We start from the raw sequence: 20802 nt of genomic DNA, 5'->3' as shown, positions 1-20802 counted from the left end.
AGATATTTACAAAAAGATCATGATGTTAATATTAGTGTTATTCCATCACGATAAATAAGTAAATATTTAAATAAATATATATAAATATGTAGTAGGTCAACTGCTAGTATTTTTATAGCTTACTAGCTTTCCGCCGTCGGCTTTGTCTAAAACCTAATAAATTATATACTACAACAATGACATCAACCTTCTTCTTGAATCACTCTATCTATTAAAAAAACTGCATCAAAATCCGTTGCGTAGTTTTAAAGATTTAAGCATACTTACATAGGGACAGAGAAAGCGACTTTGTTTTATACTATGTAGTGATACCACAGTATTACAATAAATATATTGTAATAACTACTGTGGTGATACTTAATATGTTATTCTAGGTACATAGGCTTCATAACCGCTAGGTATAATAAAAATCCGTTCTTGATTTCGCTTGAACCAAAACTTTCACGAATATAATATTACTAGGCTAAATAATATTACGTAACTATGTATAAATTTTGCCTGTGAATATTGAATAGTTCAAAGAAATAATTATTATTAGTTACTCATTTCCATAATACTCGGGTACCACCAGAAGGACAGTACCCGGATCTTTGGAAGGCTTACGTGGGGACACGGGTCCAACACGCAGAGGCCCTTTCGAGAATTTTAATGTGTTGTGGGACACCAGCCGCAGCCTGCCCATGGCTGCACTATAGAGATACAGCCCTAGGCAGTCCGCGGCCGATGTAGGACTATTGCAGGGTATGGAAATTTAATAATTGGGCTATGGATTGGGATGCTAAATGGACTGGTTTTGGGGACTATGGGAAACTATGGCACCTGCCTTTCTACTAAAAGAAAGTAAAAATATGTTGGCAGGTGGTGACTCGCCCTCTCACTGTATGGGCCCCCGAAATAGGTCGCTGCAAAAGTGCGACAAGGGGGCAACATATTGTGAGCAGCTAAGGGTGGAGAGGCGTCCCTGGACTTTTAACTACGATCACGCGCTCCCTGAGGGTCCAGCATCACGTGCCCACTCGCCACTTACGATTCGCATCCACCCTTCGAGCTAAAAGCTCTCGCGACTCCACTCTGGCCGGCCGGTTAAGGCAAGCCAGAGGTGGGGGGTCCTGTCCTCGTCAGGCTTCACTCCAACCGGCCGGTGAAGGCGAGCCGGAGATGAAGACAGGGGCCTCCCCCGGGAGCGCTCGGTTCCCGCGGGGTCGCTACTCCCCGACACCCCGCCACAAGGTGTCCTGCGGGTTGACTGATTGCACGGGTGGAATATCTATTGTCACGTAGACCATAGATATTCCAACCGTGGGCGATGGGGTCGTCACATCCCTACGCCCTTATTAGTTATATTATTACAAGCGACTTCTTTAAGATGATGTTTTGTAAGCTAGATGATATTATATAGTAATATAGCCTTGGCCCACTTTAAACGGTCAGACTTCAAGCTTTGTACTAAACACTTATCAAGGATCGGTGACAATACAATAATTTCATGAATCAAGAGTTTATCTTATTACTAGCTTCCGCCCGCGGCTTCGCCCGCGTGGTGTTTTGATAAAAGGTAGCCTATGTTCTTTCTCAGGGTTTAAAGATTGTCTGTACCAAATTTCATCAAAATCGGTTGAGAGGTTTAAGCGGGAAAGGCTAACATACAGACAGACAGACAAAGTTACTTTCGCATTTATAATATTATAATATAGTAGGGATAATATAATAATATTAGTAGGGATAGTGCGTGTTTTTTTAACAATAATTATTTATTTTTATTTCAGAATGGATTCTTTTGATGTTGATCTCAGAGCCGGGGTGCGACTAATTGTTGTAAGTATCTTTACTAATATTATATAGCTGAAGAGTTTGTTTGAACGCACTAATCTCAGGAACTACTGGTGCTATTTGAAAAAATTCGTTCGGTGTTAGATAGCCCATTTATCGACGAAGGTTATAGGCTATAATTATCATCACCCTAGACCAACAGGAGCAGAGCAATGCGGAGTGCGGACGATACCGCGCGGCACAGCTAGTAATAAATGAAATAAAATCAATAAATAAACAAACTACATAATATATCCACTTTAGAAATAAACACGTAACTAACTAATTTATTTTTTAAATAAACACGTAATTTATTTTTTCAGTTAAACCTTCCAGAAGATGAGGGCGAAGGCCTAGGCTTTCGTTTGACAAGAACACTATGGGATCCTTATCCTTGGGTAAGAAAATACAAAAAAATAAATAATTAGTAAACTAATTAAATTTATTATTTGGCGCCAAAATCCGCCATATTTCTTTATATAGTTTCCGTTGTATTTTTTTAGGGATATAATAATACATATTATTACAAAATAAAATATATTTATATAATATTATTATGTATAAGTATAACTAAATATCTGGGGGCACGGCAGTGCCCCCGCCAAGACAAGCCAAGCGAGGCGCACGGGCACTACCTACCTTTTCTCGAAGCGCTTCGATGTTTTTTTGAACCCTCATAACTTGGGTTTGGATTATGCTAGATCAACAAAATTTTCGGGATATATTGTCAATAGCGGACTTATTGAACATATTAAGTTTTAATTACATTAGCTTTTATACTTCAGATTTTATTTATATCTAAAAAACGCTAATTTCGTCACTGACTCACTGATGATCATCAAAATTCTTAAGGTATTTCCTAATGTCCTAGAAAGCTGAAATTTTGTATGTAAGCTAGTATTAGCACACAAACAACAAAAAAATTATAAAACTTGTAACTTTCATCCCCCAACCCCTTAAACTAGGGGATGGGAGTTTGTATGAGACCTGTAATTTTAAATTAAATTTTGATGACGCTAGAGGTCTAATCTAATAATCTAAAACTTGGTTCCCCTAGATATATATATGTATAGGTACTCCTTGTTAAAAAAAAATTGTTACAAACAACCTACAAAAAGAAATGAAATCCCACCAAAAACATTTTCATGTAAAATGTTGCCAAGACGAGCCCATATGACTCGCACTGTCAAAAAGTTATCAGATCTCATGTAGAGCCAAGCTTCTAACACTACACGCCCTAACTCTACAAGGCCTAACTTCACAAACTCTACACCTTAGTCAAAATATGTGGCTTGGCCGTTCGTTACTACAAGAACTATTGTATAACACAAAAGTAATGAACAGTGAATTAATTTTTCACCTTACGCCGATGTGAATGTAGCGAAATGGCCAAGCCACATATTTTGACTAACGTGTAGAGTTTGTGAAGTTAGGCCTTGTAGAGTTAGGGCGTGTAGTGTTAGAAGCTTGGCTCTACATGAGATCTGATAACTTTTTGACAGTGCGAGTCATATGGGCTCGTCTTGGCAACATTTTACATGAAAATGTTTTTGGTGGGATTTTATTTTATTAGACATAGCATGATAAATTAATTTTGTTTCCCTCAGACTCAAAATTACTATACCATTTAAAATATAACTATACCATTGTCTGTTAAACGTTCCAATGATATTCTTTCTCTTCATCTATAATAATTGCACTATGAGCAAAATGGCGGGAAATATTAAAATAATGATTTAAAAATGGGAGTCAAGGATATTTCTTCCAATTCTCTTCCTCATCGAAGTATATTATGTACCTATAGGATAGGGTGGGTAATAAAGATCAAAAACTTTCACATTCAAAATATTATTAACTTTTTAGGTCCATGACGTCACATCCGGTTCTCGAGCCGATTCCGCCGGTTTGACAACCGGAGATTGTCTCTTGCAAGCCGATGGGAAGGATCTGTTGGGGTTGCCAGTAAGTATTTTATAAATTCCCTATATTTTGAGCAATTAAGATTTTGTGCACATTCGATTATTTATTCAATATAGGATTGCTTGTGTATTAATTTGCATATTATATTATGTACGTTCTCGTTATCACGGTAAATTCATAATATAGATATGTTAAAATTTGTAATTTGTAAGTTATCGCAAACAATCTCTGTTATAAAAATATGTTGCTATTGTTTGAGCAATTGTATATCGTGAACTGCTGGTTAGAAAAAAAATCATAAATCGACTAAGCTACATCAAACTACGGTAAATAGGAGTATCAATAATTATAAATTAAATTCACGCGTAAAAGCTACGTCTCATCGATTCCTATCGATATAATATGTATACGAAGATTCGAACACAACTGTTTTCTTAATAATTTCAGGTTGGACAAGTAGCAGGCTTGATTCGAGGCAATGGAGCGAGTCATGGTGTGTCTCTACTGGTTTGGAACTGTGGTGTTGATCCTAAAGATGATCCTGAGGTAAAATTTATGTAATTTAAATATTTTCAAAAAACAGTATCTGTTAAAATCACAAATAGTATAAAAAATAGTTGCTTTCTCTGTCCCTTCTCTGTGCCATGCAGTTTTTTTAATAACTCAAGCCCCGGAACCACAGACACAATAGAAAATCTATTGTGTCTGGGACCGATCGGGCCGCTTGGGGCTCAATGGGTTAATAGATAGAGTGATTCAGAGTAATGTTTTAGTATACAATGTAGTATGTATTAAGACAAAGCGTTGCTTTGGCAGAGATAACTATGTACATAATAATAGTAATATCACCGCCAATTGTGCGTATTTCTTATATTACTACTAAATATTTCTTATGTTATTGGACGGATAAGTTTAATAAATAAAAATAAATAAATCATTCACAGTTACTATGGAGTGCAGGCGGCGGTTCCCGTGGAGAGAAATCCCGCCGTGCGCTCGCTGGTGTCGTTAAAGCGTTATCCTGTTGTGTGTGTGCGGCTACAGCGGTCAATGCGCTTAATTGTGCCAGATCGCATTTGTATTGTGAAGGTACGTCATACTAAAAGAAAAAAAGAGAGTGTGTGCCGAGCATACGTGTCACAAGTTTCATTAAAAAAGGAAATCAAAAACCCGCTTTAATGAGATGAACTTATTGCGTTATTGTGTTGACACCGATCCTTGATAAGTGTACAAAAATTTAAATAAATATGTCCATTTTAAGCGGGTCGAAATTGGCTAAAAGCAGTCGATTACATACCAACGTAGTGGTGCAACTAATATAAGCATGATAATCTCAATTAATGCTTATTCTTTATTTCAGGTTGTTGGACACGTTTAGAGCGGTGTGCATTATGTCGGGAACCTTTGCCGCCAAAAGAGTCGCCATACGCCAAGAATCTAGTTGCGGAACAGGTAAAATTAAATAAATGCAAAGTTTAAAACATGGCAATAATAAATACCTATATTTTTTTATGTTTAAAAAGTTTTCAACGTGTCAAATCTCTGCATTGCATCTGATTGAAATACGAACTAATTTTTTTCACAGGTGTTTGAAGCAATAGCAACTGAATACGAAATAAAAGACCCAGCAAAGAAAACTCAAAAAACATTATCAGCTTATAACACTCCAAACAGATCACCTAACGTATCTCCATCACCTAGACGTAAAGGCCAATATCAACTATCCATGATGAACAGAAATAGATTCCAATCTAGCGAAAAATATTCGTCAGATCCAAATATACGACGTTCCTTACTCATAGACTGCCATAAAGCCAATACAAAACAAAATTCGGTAGAAAGTTCTAATACTGGCAACTGTAGCTGTCAATGTCAAAAAGAAAGCGGCAGTGTTGAAAATGTCAGTTCTCAAAAAAGGCGGGAAATTAATTGCAACGATGCGAATAATTGTAAATGTGATGAAAATGTTCCAAGAATAAACACAGACGAAACAGATTGTTGCAATGGGAATGTTTCTTGTAATAATGTTTCAATTCAGCACAAATTAGTTGCTAGATTGCGGCAAGCGTGTTCTCTGGCGGATTTACAAAACTTCGCTATTCAGAGTTGCCATTTATCTAAATCTTTAAGTAATATTAATTCCAATGAACAAAGGTTGGTTGTTTTTCTATTCACTATTATAATATTAAAAAAATAAATAATTACATATACCTATTAATACAACTATTTATTAATTCTACAATATATTTTTGTTATAGTGACTGCAACGGACAACAAAGTACCTCAATGGATAATTTAAAGACAAATAATTCTTGTGGTAAGTATTTAAAATACAACAAATTAAAACAAAGTAAATATGGGTGTAGATAGGTTACCAACACAATTACATTCGATATTCATACGGCACACTAACGCACACACGATTAGACTTCTATATAAGTGAGATGGCATGATTCAACTATCGTGAGTGAAAAAGATATAATAATATACAATTGAAGTAAATTGTGGCTACTTAGCCACCATTTCGACGTGCTACTCCCGGAGCGCTAATAACCTATCATTTATAACTCTCTCTAGCGACTACACGCTAGAGAGAGTTATAAAATACTAGAGGTCCGCCCCGGCTTCGCCCGTGGTACATATTTCGCAATAAAAGGTAGCCTATGTCCTTTCTCGGGTATCAAAATATCTCCATACCAAATTTCATGCAAATTGGTTCAGTAGTTTAGGCGTGATTGAGTAACAGACAGACAGAGTTACTTTCGCATTTATAATACATAACATATTAGTATGGATAAAATCATAAAATAAGGTTCCTTTAAATTGAAATTGTATCAGTTGAAGACATTCAATATCTATTCCTCACTCATAAAATCCGTGTAAAAGGGCATACAAACTTAAAGGAAAAAACAGCGTGTGTGCCGAGCACACGTGTCAGAAGTGAAACTTCTTTGGCAAGATTCAAAGACACCAAAATCGTCGTTTTACTCCTAGACTACAAGCCCGCATAGGACAAAAATATGGGTCAAATGAACCACCAGGGGACATATCTAGAACGATAGCAGAGCAAAAAATAATAAGATTCATCACTATGCCGTCACTTGTAAGCTGTCCAACTGAGTGCAGATGAGAATTGAAAAGTACAGGTAGACTCGGTAAATTTTGGTCATATATTTTTGTACGGCATTCTTAACCATCGATAGATCCATTAAAAATAATAAGAAACCACTCAGTGCCGTACAAAAATGGTGGTCCACCAAGTCGGAATTTTTATTTAATTTCCGAGAGTTACCGGGGGTAAATTTGGTCATTTGACCATGTACGGCATCTGTGTCATACTATTGCTATACTGCTTTTAATCCATTATTCCGCAACGCCGTACAAAAATCATGGGGACAAGGGGAAAAAATCGAGAGTAGTAATCCCCTCTCTTTCCCCACTCCAGGGGGTCATTTGACGCAACACGAAATAAATTTATTTTTAAAGTATTTTATGCATAGATAATATTTTTTCATGTGCCGTACATTTTCGTTGGTTCAAAGGGGAAAAATCTGAAAAAGAAAAAAATCCATACATCGAAATGTTTGCTTTATATTTTTATAATAAAATATAAATATACATTAATATTAAGAAGCTCGAGGTGGTTAATTATCACCTTGGAAAGTCGGAGTCAGGTGGAATGGACTCCGTTAAATTGATGAACTAATAAAAAAGCTATGAACGAAAAGATGTGAATTATATGCAATCAGTCCATGAATACAGGTAAAGTCACAAGCAAATGCTAGTAATATATACATATTCAAAATGTACAAGTAAAGCGCTTTCAAATGATACCAAACACTGCATATTTATCTTAACTTTATTTTTTTACTCTGTTTGTTTTGTCCGCTAGAAGGCGCCACATTAGATTTTGTAAAACCCCATATAGCCTTTAGCTAGCTGGTCGCTGGTTATCCAGTGAACAATTCAGACGCTTCTAATGATAATATGTCATTTGTCGAATTCTGATAAGTAGTTTAGAAGTTACGAGGGAATAGATGAACATACATACATGACCTGTAAACAACCATAACCCTCCTTTTGCTTTGCCGTAGTTGGGTAAAAATATGTTAATGCCGTACTGTATCAAATGGCCATAAAGCACCCTTAAAATTGTAGCTTTCGTCGCTTTCATCAGCCTAAAAGATGTGGTCTGCACAAAAATGTACGGCATCGTTTTTTCCTAATTTATCTATGTTAATACTATTTAAAACAACGGATAAAGTGTAGAAAACTATTAATTTTCATTAATCTACGATGTTTAAACTTTAACAAAATTTCTGGTTTTGCATTTCTCTATAACTTTTTTTAGAACGGTTTCTTTTGAACGGCAATACTATACAACAATTGAATTTTACAATATCATGTTAAAAAAAAAGTTCCCGTACAGGGTCAAATGACCTTACAGCTCTTTATATCAAGAATTCGATGAAATTAAGATGATTATTGGTATACATTTAAAAGAACAATTATTTTTTGACGGCATTGCTTTTAATAGTACTTTTGAGTGCTAGATAATGTTTTGGAACCGAAGCCGTACTTAGTCAAATGACCCCCTGGAGTGGGGAAAGAGAGGGGATTGCAACTCTCGATTTTTTCCCCTTGTCCCCATGATTTTTGTACGGCGTTGCGGAATAATGGATTAAAAGCAGTATAGCAATAGTATGACACAGATGCCGTACATGGTCAAATGACCAAATTTACCCCCGGTAACTCTCGGAAATTAAATAAAAATTCCGACTTGGTGGACCACCATTTTTGTACGGCACTGAGCGGTTTCTTATTATTTTTAATGGATCTATCGATGGTTAAGAATGCCGTACAAAAATATATGACCAAAATTTACCGAGTCTACCTGTACTTTTCAATTCTCATCTGCACTCAGTTGGACAGCTTACAAGTGACGGCATAGTGATGAATCTTATTATTTTTTGCTCTGCTATCGTTCTAGATATGTCCCCTGGTGGTTCATTTGACCCATATTTTTGTCCTATGCGGGCTTGTAGTCTATCCATGACGTGACGGTATTTCCTTGAAATTTTACTCTGAACGCGCCCAAAGAAGTTCCATTTTAAAAATTAACGTAAAAATAATACATTTATTCTGTTTCAGATACGCCTGTATATTTACTTTCGCCGCCCCCAATTTACGTCTTAGCCTGTGATCACCAATGAAGATGAATAAAATTGCAAACTAAAGTTTACTTCTAACTAAACAATATTGTTAAACCTGCGACCTGTAAAAATATTTGTGTCGTGCTATCTTGTTCTTATAACTAATAAATATATTACATATATTATGTATTATTGGCGCTTGAGTTACATTATTTAAATGATTCTCTACTCTACGATATGCAATAAACAATTTAACGCTTAAAATTTTTATAAAAACATAATATATTATGTTTACGATGTCTACAAAGTTACGAATTTTGCATTTGCTATTATTGGGATATAGGTAATGCTTTTACAATTAATTAAAAAAGGGATTTTTTTGTGTATGTATTTGATTATACATTGTACATTGAACAATTATAATTGATTTATTTCAGTTTGATGTTAAAAATATGTGTAAAAATAACTAATAATTATTACTAAAATCAGTACAATACTTCGATTTAAATATAATGTTGAGTGATATTAATGACTGTTATTTAATTAAATGATATTTTATTACAAACTATGCACATTGGTTATTTTTTTTTATTACGATACGAACCGAACCGTACGAACACATTTACGAATAATGTATTTTTTAAGTATGGCAATAATACTGACATATCTGATTTCCGGTGAGCCTTTTTGGTCCGTGTCGTCATTGCATTTAGTCGATAAAAACTCAGAATATCGATTTTAAAATCGATTTGCTATAATTGTAATGACGTAATATTTTTGAAAGTACTATCAAAATTTAGCATCAGAAGTAAATTAAGACCATTTTTTGATATTATATTTTCTTATACCTCTTTACACAGTGAAATATTTATATATATAACAATAAAATTAGAAAAACATGTAGAAACATGTTTTTGAAGAATCAAAACAAAAGTTAAGGATTTATGACGATTAAAAGTTATAATTATTAAGCTTATATTGACACAATTACACGAATAATCGATTTTAAAATAACAAAATTATTGTACATTAATGTTTACGATTATTAGATAATTATCTAATATGCAGGTTCAAACCCTTAAATCAATAGGTTAATAACCATTATATTATTTTTATTTTAATTATGTATCAAAGGTAAAATAATTTGTTTTAAATAATATAAAAATGACATTTCAACAATCGATTCAAAATCGATTCGTATACAGATACTGGTAACATACACAGAGAACAACCGACAACGCGTCGTCCCACAGATACTGTCATGGCGTCGATGTAGCATAGAAAAATAAAATCATTCTGCTGATAATCAAAGTCAAGTAATCTGTGGTGTTCGCAATGAGTAATAACACATTTTATTGTTCATTTGTTAGCATACATTATATTATCTGTGAATGCGGAGATACATTTCCCACGGAAGACGCATTGAAGGAACATTTGGAAAAAGATCACACAAAAATCGAAAGAAATGAATACAAATGCGATACGGTAAGCTATGAGTGTAATTTGGAAAAGAAATTGCTATTTTGTGTCGTTACCGCCAACTGCCAAATTTTAGTAATGCGTATTTTTTATCAAGTTTACATATTTTAATTGCAAAGTGCAGTTTTTAACTATTTTTATCTTGCCAAGGTCTATAATTGTATTATCGCTTGGTAGGTAGGTTAGATAAAATTTATTGTCAATTTGGCGGGATAACCTAAAAATTGCTTCTATTTATTTTATCCAAAATGTTGAGCGTGATAACTCATAACGGTAATTAGTGACGTTAATGAGCTTATTTTCATGAAATTTTAAGTGTTTAACTAACGATTCTTACTAATAAGTCTTAATAAAGTTGTTTAAAACAAGTAGGTATTAGTCAGTTCAATAAAGAAACGAATCTTCAATGGCGGCCAAAGCTGACTTTGACAGATGGTAGGATCATCAAAAAAGAAAATAAAAATAACGTAAATTGATAATTATTTTATTAATTATTTCAAATTGTTTGTTGACAAACTTTTTTGTTATTGTATTTGTGTATTTATATGAATTATCATATTTACGTATACAGAATGTAATAAAATCCCCATAATACTTGTAATAAGCCCATAAAACTGAACAACTTTTCCCAAAGAACATATTTTGTCAAATTCCAATAAAACATTATTTACTTTCGCAAATGCATAATTGTCATTGTAAATTTATGATAAAAACTATTATAGGGAAAATCAAATACATTTTAGTGATTTTATTTTTCCATTTTTTTTTGCATACCGTACGGCCGTGTGTGAGCGAGAGGGAATGATAAGCGCCGCCATTGAAGATTCGTTTCTTTAAAGAACTAACTAATACATAATATTTTTTTATTTTGTAAACTACAATTATTATAGGTCAGTAAGGGTCAAATTTTGATCATTCAAATTTTGTCAAAAATTTACTTAGCTATTTCGGCTTTTACATGTTTTATTATTTTTAATTTTTATCTCATTTGCATTTTGCTAAATCTGTCACAATAACATAAAATAGTTTGGAAAATCCAAAAGTGCACGCCTCATAATTTTTTTTTCATAATTATTTATTAATTATTATTTTTGTTTATTTAATAACAATTAAACCACATCGAATCAGACCCTGAAAAATGAAAGGGTTCTATTCCTGAGCATACTCAAGCGTAAGAAAAAAAAAAAGACTCGATTAGTAAAGTATTTCGGTCGATATCGTGTTAACAAGAAAAAGGATCCGCACATACAGACACACGGACGTCCAAGACAGAACTTTTTTAAACTGTTTTTTAACTAGTTTAAATAACAAAAATGACATCAAAAATATCATGAATGTTAAAAATAGTGTTTTTTCTTAATATGTGTGTAAGTTTGAAAAATCAGATGTTTTGCGCGAAGTGACAGTAGTACCCACCTCAACGCTTCGCTTATGAGGCGTGCAATAAATTAGTTCCTTTTAATTAATATCAAATACAGGCAAATTCAACAATTTTGTGTTAAACTTAAACTTTGTTTACAATGTTTAAGTTACACTACAGTACACAATAGAAAGAAAATTATATATTTACTAGCGGTCCGCCCCGGCTTCGCCCGTGGTACATATGAAAAATAGATGTTGGCCGATTCTCAGACTTACCCGATATGCACAGAAAATTTCATGAGAATCGGTCCACCCGTTTCGGAAGAGTATGCAGACTAACATTGTGACACGAGAATTTTATATATAAGATTGTTTATTTTTCAGTGCGACAAAGTGTTTTCAACTGAGAAAGCGTGCGTCCTGCACCAGAGAGTGCATGTCGCGCCTCGCGTTAAACGTGTACGCACGATACAAGAGATACGAGATCGGAAGAAGTATTATAACATGAAGAATATTGTGTGCGAGGTGTGCGGGAAGAGATATGCTGTGAGTATGAGTAATTTAATAAATAATAAACAAAAAACACTTTATTTGCACACACAAAACATAAAATCAAACAATAATAATATACACTGGAGCGGTAATTTAGTATTATAGAGAGTGTTTAAGCATTTAAAAATATTACTTGGTTATACTAGTGTACTGTTATGCGAGCTACTTGAATTAGTGTATTTTTTATTATGATTGGTCTTATAAGATGCTAGTTCTTCTGTCTCTAACCTTATTGGCACAATCAACATTAATAAATAATATAATATAACTAGCAGTCCGCCCCAACTTCGCCCGTGGTACATATGAAAAATAGATGGTGGCCGATTCTCAGACTTACCCGATATGCACAGAAAATTTCATGAGAATCGGTCCAGCCGTTTTGGAGGAGTATAGTAACTAACATTGTGGCACGGGAATTTTTTAAATAAGATAGTAATTCAAACTAAAACATTTATTTACTCAATATTTAGAAATATTTTTAACTAGCTGTGCCCTGTGGTTTCACCCGCGTGCCTCCGCTCCTGTTGGTCTTAGCGTGATGATATATAGCCTTCCTCGATAAATGGGCTATCTAACACGGAAAGAATTTCTCAAATCGGACCAGTAGTTCCCGAGATTAGCGCGTTCAAAGAAACAAACAAACTCTTCAGTTTTATAATATTAGTATAGATTAATTACTAGAAACTTTCATACTATAGTTTTTAGTTCATCATAATTAACATGCCTTGCCACATTATATTGTAAGTTTAATTAAAAAAAATTGGTTGTCTGTAAAGTCGGTTTACTGACGATAGTTGAACGTGACAACGTCCGATTGTGCTTCTTTGTCGCTCGTTCCGCGCTCTCGCTTGCACTTCAAGCCTTACATGGAACGCCTCAGAGCGAGGTAACGCCGCATGACTCATGTTTTTTCGTGCGTGCAGCCGGCTCTATCGAATTATAAGACGTTGTCACGTCACAAATATGTATAGAATTCTTAATAAATTTCAGTCGAACGCAGCACTACGCTACCATCAAAGGGTGCACACGGGCGAGAGGCCCTACCAGTGTTCGCTCTGCCCTAAGAACTTCACTATGCCACTGTTTTTACAGGTAAATCTAAGTTTCTATATATTAAATTTAATATTATTATTATTGGCCGTCATTTTGATCATTGTTGATTTAAGTTAATACTTAGTAGAGTCATTATAAATTGATTTTGGTAAAGATTTGATGTTTTTTTTTAAGTATACATTCTTAATTTTTAGAATTTTTTTAAGTGAAACTTCTTTATTGGGGTTGGAAATAATTTTAGTGTAACATTTTCGTTACGCGTGTCATTTTTCCGCTACGCGCCATCTTTTTCTCATCCCTACCACGCGTGATTCGACGTATTTCTGTAAAGTTGCATATAGTAAACTAGTGGTCCGCCCCGGCTTCGCCCGTGGTACATATTTCGCAATAAAAGGTAGCCTATGTCCTTTCTCGGGTATCAAAATATCTCCATACCAAATTTCATGCAAATTGGTTCAGTAGTTTAGGTGTGATTGAGTAACAGACAGACGGACAGAGTTACTTTCGCATTTATAATATTAGTATGGATTATTTTTTGAAAAATAAGGTCCTAAAGAAGTTTCACTTCTTACGTGTGTACATATTGTATATATATTTATAATAACTAGTGATTATTGGCTAATTAATTATCTAATATATAACAGATCCACATGAGAACGCACACAGGCGAGAGGCCCTACCAGTGTCCGCACTGCCCGAAGGCCTTTAGCAATAAGGCTGCTCTGTTGAGACATGATCGGGTGAGTTCAAATTCAAATTTGATTTCAAATACAACTTTAAATTCATAAAAATTAAAAAAAATAATTTTTAAATTGTTTATGATATATAGATAACTAGCTTACCGCCCGCGGCTTCGGCCGCTTTGTCTAAAACCAAAATAAATTATATACTAAAACCTTCCTATTGAATCACTCTATCTATTAAAAAAAACCGCATCAAAATCCGTTGCGTAGTTTTAAAGATTTAAGCATACAAAGGGACATAGGGACAGAGAAAGCGACTTTGTTTTATACTATGTAGTGATAAACTAGGCATGTTTGTTATTAACATTTATTGAATACGCTGTACCAGCCTTAGTGTCGTTGATGTTTCCCGCTGTGTTTGTATATTTATATTAGTATATGTATTTATAGTATTTCCGGAATTACGTCATTTTTACGGGTAAAAAGTACCCTATGTCCTTTCTCGGGTATCAAAATATCTCCATACCAAATTTCATGCAAATTGGTTCAGTAGTTTAGGCGTGATTGAGTAACAGACAGACAGACAGAGTTACTTTCGCATTTATAATATTAGTATGGATTACAGGTACACACCGGTATAAAACCGTACCAATGTCCGCAGTGTGGCAAAACATTCACACAGTCGAATTCAATGAAACTTCATGTTAAAACTGTGCATTTGAAAATGCCAGCACCTTACAAGAGTAAGAATAGGAAGAATAAGGAGGCTATGCGTAGAGGTGAGTTTTATATATATTAACTAGCTTTCCGCCCGCGGCTTTGCCCGCGTTTTCAAAGAAAATTTCATATAGGTCCCGGTCCTGTGGGAGTTTTTTTCGTGAAAGAGTAACCAGGCGCAATCTTATAAATATTATGTTTAATTGCATTTAAAGTATGGTAAACATTATTGAAGTGAAGCTTCTTTAGCGAGAAGCGACTATTTTTGTATCGTTAAATCTTGTCAAAGAAGTTTCATTTCTGACACGTGTGCTCGGCACATCGCTTGGCGGTTTCACACGCATTACTTCGCTCCTGTTGGTCTTAGCGTGATGAAAATATATAGCCTATAGCCTTCCTCGATAAATGGGCTATCTAACACCGAAATAATTTTTCAAATCGGACCAGTAGTTCCTGAGATTAGCGCGTTCAAACAAACTTTATAAAATTAGTACAGATGTATATTCAACAAGTAAAATTTATTCAAGAATTGAAAAATTAGCCCTTGCAAAGATAAATTTACAATTTCCACACTTTAAAATTATATTTATTTCAATACAGGTATGAACGTCGAAGTTAAAATCGAATCGGCAATGTACCAACCGCCGATCAAGACGGAACTTGAAGTTTATGAAGACGGCACGATATACGAAACAGGCGTCGAAGAGATATACGAGGAGGTATGTTTGAGTTCCAACTCAAACTCAGATGTGCACTTTCAAGTAAATATTTTGTTAATCATAAATTAAAAATAGCTTTTCCGGGCTTTTTTTTGTGTGCTACACCTAGCACACAAAAAAAAAGACGGGTTGCACTGGGGGAGTGCCAGCAGAAGTGAAAACTTGATTATTAAAATTGAGCATGTTTGATATTTTGGAATGGTATCCGTCACGTGTCCTGACGCGAGTTTAAGATTTTATACCCATTACCACAGAATACATAATAGTAGCTAAACGCTACAGAACGGACACTCTCCGCCTCCCGCCAAAATTAAACACTTACCTCACCCCGCACGATCACGCCACACCCCGGACACTCCATACAAAATGATCGTTTTGACAGTCACACTGTAGAGACTGCAAATGTGTGTGTTAACGCTTTATGGTTGGCACATTTGTGACTAGCGTAAAAAAAAATTCGCGTTTTTCTGATGAAATACATCCGTAAACAGCACAATATCTAACCATTTTCTACGAAAAACGATAATCACAAATCCAAAATAATAAAATTACTTTGAGTCAATTTGATTAATGTTGTCAAACTTCGTTGCGTATCGTCCTTGCAGAAAAATATGGCCCATTTTATGTCTGATCGCGCGGGGGTGAGGTAAGTTTAATTTTGGCGGGAGGCGGAGAGTGTCCGTTCTGTAGCGTTTAGCTACTATTATGTATTCTGTGATCACGCTATAGATGGTCCACATTTTTCTGCAAGGATGATGTACGCAACGAAGATTGACAACATTAATCAAATTGACTTAAAGTAATTTTATTATTTTGGATTTGTGATTATCGTTTTTCGTAGGAAATGGTTAGATATTGTGCTGTTTACGGATGTATTTCATCAGAAAAACGCGATTTTTTTTTACGCTAGTCAAAAATGTGCCAACCATAAAGCGTTAACACACACATTTGCAGTCTCTACAGTGTGACTGTCAAAACGATAATTTTGTATGGAGTGTCCGGGGTGTGCCATTACAGAAAAAGTGCTCAACGCCACTAAAGAAGTTTTCACTTCAAAAAAAGTCATATGTATATGTATTTATTGTCAGGTGGAATAAATAAAGCTTATTATTATTATTATTACCTAGCTCTTAGCTAGTTTTACCCGCATTGCTCCGCTCCTGTTGGTCGTAGGGTGATGCTATATAGCAAATAGCCTTCCTCGATAAATGGGCTATCTAACAGACAGAATTTTTCAAATCGGACCAGTAGTTCCCGAGATTAGCGCGTTCAAACAAACCTACTTACAAACTCTTCAGCTTTATAATATTAGTATAGATAAAAAATTGTGTACATTACGAAAAATTCGATCGCGATGTATTTCTAAAATTTACATTTATAAATCATTTGAATGCCATGAAACACTCAAATATGAAACTATTCATTACTAAGTGTTGAAAGTTCTTCGAACCATGTTTGCCGCATTACTATATTTTAATTATTACTTATTTTCCAAGTTATTCATGTAATAAAAAACTTTCAGGTACCCATTCTATCGGCTGGTGAATTCTACGAGCAAGTGAAAGTGGAAGGCGATGAAATACTAATGTATGAACAGGAAGTCGAAGAACCAGAGGTTTTGTACGAGGAAGTGTATGAAATCGAGCAAGTGTAGTGTTTAAAGTGTAGTGTGTAGTGATAAAAGTGACCTAAAGTAAAAGGGATAAAGTGGGGCGGTCAAAGTGATGTTAGTTTGGTCAAAGTATTGATGGTTTGGTTAATGTTTTGGTAAAATACCAATGGTTTGGTTAAAGTGTTGGTAAAGTATCAATACTTTGGTCAAAGTGGTAGTATAAGTGCTTATTCTTTGGTCAAAGTGTTTGTATAAGCGCTTATTCTTTGGTCAAAGTGTTTGTATAAGCATTAATTCTTTGGTTTAAGTATTGGTATAATTGAAAATAAAATTATAATTATATTATTACTTTGGTCAAAGTAAAGTTTCAATGATTTGGTCAAACTGTCAGTATATTGTTAATTTGACCGTTGTATACTTGTATCAGGCTCATGTTTTTATCGAATATGCTGAATTGGTCAAACTTTTGGTAATAATGCTTATTATATTAATATCAACGGCTTGGTATATTGGAACATTGTTATTTTGACCATAATATTTAAAAATAATTTGGAAAATCCAAAAGTGCACGCCTCATAATTTTTTTTAATAAATATTTATTAATTATTATTTTTGTTTATTTAATAACAATTAAACCACATCGAATCAGACCCTGAAAAATGAAAGGGTTCTATTCCTGAGCATACTCAAGCGTAAGAGAAAAAAAAAGACTCGATTAGTAAAGTATTTCGGTCGCTATCGTGTTAACAAGAAAAAGGATCCGCACATACAGACACACGGACGTCCAAGACAGAACTTTTTTAAACTGTTTTTTAACTAGTTTAAATAACAAAAATGACATCAAAAATATCATGAACGTTAAAAATAGTGTTTTTTCTTAATATGTGTGTGTATGTATTATCTTACAAGTGCAATGTATGATACATAAAGACATTTTAAGTTTGAAAAATCAGATGTTTTGCGCGAAGTGACAGTAGTACCCACCTCAACGCTTCGCTTATGAGGCGTGCAATAACTAATGTATTGACTAAAGTTGATAGTATGGTCAAATCTATAGTGAAAGTATTTTATAATGATGATTTGATGAGTGGTAAAATACAGAATTTGGTCAAAGTATTGGTAAAAATGGTAATGGTCAAAGTTAATTTTTTATAAATATGATGAATTTATTTTGTATTTTGAGTGAGCCGATTTAAGTATCTCAAATTAGTTTAAAAGTTAAATTAATTATTACTGGTATTATAATACATAATAACAGTTCCTTCAACTCTTTGGTTTTTTTGGAATTCCATCAAATCTTATGTTTACCAAATTTGCCTTACCCGATAATAATTATATGATGATATATGATCTATCATCTAGTGAAAATACATCATTTTTGTCACATCTTTTTAATATATTTGTTAATTAGTAAAAATAAAATTTTACATTTTAAAAGCCTTATGTATTTTAATAGACGATAAACGGAGTTGGTATAACAAAAAAAATGTATGCGTGTACTAGAGTACACACGTAAGAAGTGAAACTTCTTTATGACCTTAAAAATGTCACGAGTATGGCGTAACGCAAAAATGTCACGCGTAAGGCGTAACGCAAAAATGTTACACTAAATTTTTGTCCAACCCCGATAAAGAAGTTTCACTTCAAAATTTGTTCCTGTGTTGATGAAAATGTTTTGTATGGACTATGTGTCCTGAGGCTTTAAAACGGGATTTAAACCCGGTTAAATGTGGAAAAAAATGAAAAGTCAAATCGAAAAAATATTTGAAAAAGCTGTTGTTAGTTTTTAAAATCACAATGTGTAATATAACTGTATAAGTGTATAATATAGATAAATAAATGAACAGAATGGATTGGATGTTTTATTTATTATTACCTAAGTTATTTATGAAAACAGACTGTTTTTCGAAATAAGTTGCTTAAGTTACTAGTTTATCTATCATGAAAACAGTCTGGTAGTACAATTTTTATCAAAATCGATACAGCTGTTTTGGAGGTTGGTACCAATCTTACACAGTTCGCGGACGATTCCGAGGGCAAAAGCAAGTATTTCAATAATATCTCCTAAGTTAATATAAATAAGCTACAACATTCAAACTCATACATTTATATTTATTCAATTAGACTACTTCTAGAAGCACTTTTGAATCGTCATTAAATATTTTTAACATTTACCACCGATTCGGAAGGCAGTAGCAGTAGCAGTCCCACTGTTGGTATACTAAGGGACTTGTAGTTTTGCATGCACTGATCACGTAAAAAATAAAATACTTAAACAACAAAATTACATCAAAAATTTTTTGCTAAATTTTTCCTGAAAATCCATGTTCTCTTCTATAGCTTCGCGCAGCCGGCATAGACTGCTTCGCTATTTAATTGTGAGCATTTTGTTTATGAAAACATAACATAATCATAAACGATAGGTCATAAACGATAGGATAAGAGGTTATTCATTTATTTGAAAAAAACTGCGTCTGGAATTTTAAAAGTATTTTTTACGTAGGTACTCAGCGTATGCAAAACTATAACCTCCTTTGAGCTTAGTATACCAACAGTGGGACATCCTGTATATTTTGTTTGCATTAAGTAGGTACTCAAAAACGACTGGTCGGTCATTAAAATGATTACATAACCTAAATTGATAATTCATAACAATGAATAAAATGTAATGAATCTCTCCCTAAACTTTACTTCTGTATGACGTCCCTAGATGCACCATGAAATGTGATGAAACGAATGATCGTTTAGAATTTAGATCGATGTTTGAAACGAACGACATGTAAACTACGTGTTGGCAGCTGTTTGATGAACCTTTCTAGTTTCTAGTTCTGCAAATTAGATGAATGCATGATCGTCTAGATCGGTTGCTGTCATGCAAAGACTTAGAGCGTTTTAATTAAGTTTAAACACTATACTCAGGCGGGACGCGAAATGTATGATTTGATATTTTTCGATTCTCATTCAGCAAGACAATTCGATACATTTAGCCTAGGGACTATTTAGTTTATTCACCACGGGCCTAGAAAGCAGTTACTATAGAGAAAAGTTGGTAAGAAATTCTGCAGTTGCTGTTTTTGCTTTGCGACGCTAGCGCCAATTTGGAGAGATTTGGGACTATTATTTACTAAATTTTTATCAGCTGTTTCCTTAATAAAGAGTTCTCTTTTCCTCCCAACTATTGTATCGTAGAATAACAGCTACGGATACTATTATAAATGCGAAAGAATCAGTCTATTTGTAACGCCCAAATTAGTGAAGCGAATGAAATGAAATGTGGTATATATAGTTTGTGCTGCGAAATCACATAGACTTTCCGTCTCAAAAATCTAAACTTCAAAGCGTTGCAGGGGATGCTAATAAATAATTTTTGTATAGTATGTTCTTTGGGCGATAACATGAAGCTGATTCAATTTAAATAAAAAGATTTATAGGATGTAAAATATTGGCAATTGTAAGATCAGTTGGCGGGATTCGAACCTGCGTCATTTGCCTTACCGTTAGGCGAATCTTCACCCTTCATTAGTTCTTAAAAAGGCGGGTAAATACTTAGGGCGAATAAAATAAAACACAGTTTTAATAAAGTTACACGTTTATTACCTACAGGTCGGTGGTAAATGAAACAAAAATGTACAATTCTGCCAACTATCAATTTTTACAATCTTACACAATTCTAAATTTACGTCTACGAATTACGGCTCATGTCAAGCTTACATGGCAGTGTCAAAAAATGGCGGGAAAATTCT

At 34.1% G+C, this 20802-nt stretch overlaps 2 protein-coding genes across 3 annotated transcripts; both read left to right on the top strand.

The window, feature by feature from the left end:
* Window positions 1-1750: 1750 nt before the first annotated feature.
* Window positions 1751-9078, top strand: LOC149895610 (uncharacterized). Its single transcript, XM_090119038.1, has 9 exons — window positions 1751-1815; window positions 2133-2207; window positions 3673-3771; window positions 4177-4275; window positions 4674-4818; window positions 5090-5181; window positions 5315-5883; window positions 5988-6046; window positions 8881-9078. The coding sequence occupies exons 1-9, from the start codon at window positions 1768-1770 to the stop codon at window positions 8940-8942; spliced, it is 1248 nt and encodes a 415-aa protein (XP_089975164.1). The 5' UTR covers window positions 1751-1767; the 3' UTR covers window positions 8943-9078.
* A 939-nt stretch (window positions 9079-10017) lies between these two features.
* On the top strand, window positions 10018-17601 carry LOC149895609 (uncharacterized). 2 transcript variants are annotated; one of them, XM_090119037.1, is made up of 7 exons: window positions 10018-10367; window positions 12108-12269; window positions 13266-13367; window positions 13973-14068; window positions 14637-14790; window positions 15329-15447; window positions 16970-17601. In XM_090119037.1, the coding sequence occupies exons 1-7, from the start codon at window positions 10218-10220 to the stop codon at window positions 17099-17101; spliced, it is 915 nt and encodes a 304-aa protein (XP_089975163.1). In that variant the 5' UTR covers window positions 10018-10217; the 3' UTR covers window positions 17102-17601. The 2 variants fall into 2 exon arrangements, with proteins under 2 accessions (XP_089975163.1, XP_089975162.1); XM_090119036.1 differs by having other exon boundaries at window positions 10019-10367; window positions 15329-15489.
* The last annotated feature ends 3201 nt before the right edge of the window (window positions 17602-20802 follow it).

This window comes from Colias eurytheme, chromosome 31 (assembly GCF_061535395.1).
Source record: "Colias eurytheme isolate Ceu_HAF_F1 chromosome 31, ilColEury1 Martin Lab GWU primary, whole genome shotgun sequence".
Classification (NCBI taxonomy): Eukaryota; Metazoa; Arthropoda; class Insecta; order Lepidoptera; family Pieridae; genus Colias; species Colias eurytheme.
Note: the sequence above shows the minus strand (reverse complement) of the source record. Positions and strands in the feature narration are given on the sequence as shown.

Excerpts from the sequence above, each read along its gene's own strand:
- LOC149895610 (XM_090119038.1), top strand. The coding sequence starts at position 1,768 with ATGGATTCTTTTGATGTTGATCTCAGAGCCGGGGTGCGACTAATTGTT. Across the intron at positions 2,208-3,672 it reads TATGGGATCCTTATCCTTGG|GTCCATGACGTCACATCCGG; the intron begins GTAAGAAAATAC and ends TTAACTTTTTAG. Across the intron at positions 5,884-5,987 it reads ATTAATTCCAATGAACAAAG|TGACTGCAACGGACAACAAA; the intron begins GTTGGTTGTTTT and ends TTTTTGTTATAG.
- LOC149895609 (XM_090119036.1), top strand. The coding sequence starts at position 10,218 with ATGAGTAATAACACATTTTATTGTTCATTTGTTAGCATACATTATATT. Across the intron at positions 12,270-13,265 it reads TGTGCGGGAAGAGATATGCT|TCGAACGCAGCACTACGCTA; the intron begins GTGAGTATGAGT and ends AATAAATTTCAG. Across the intron at positions 15,490-16,969 it reads ACTCAGATGTGCACTTTCAA|GTACCCATTCTATCGGCTGG; the intron begins GTAAATATTTTG and ends AAAAACTTTCAG.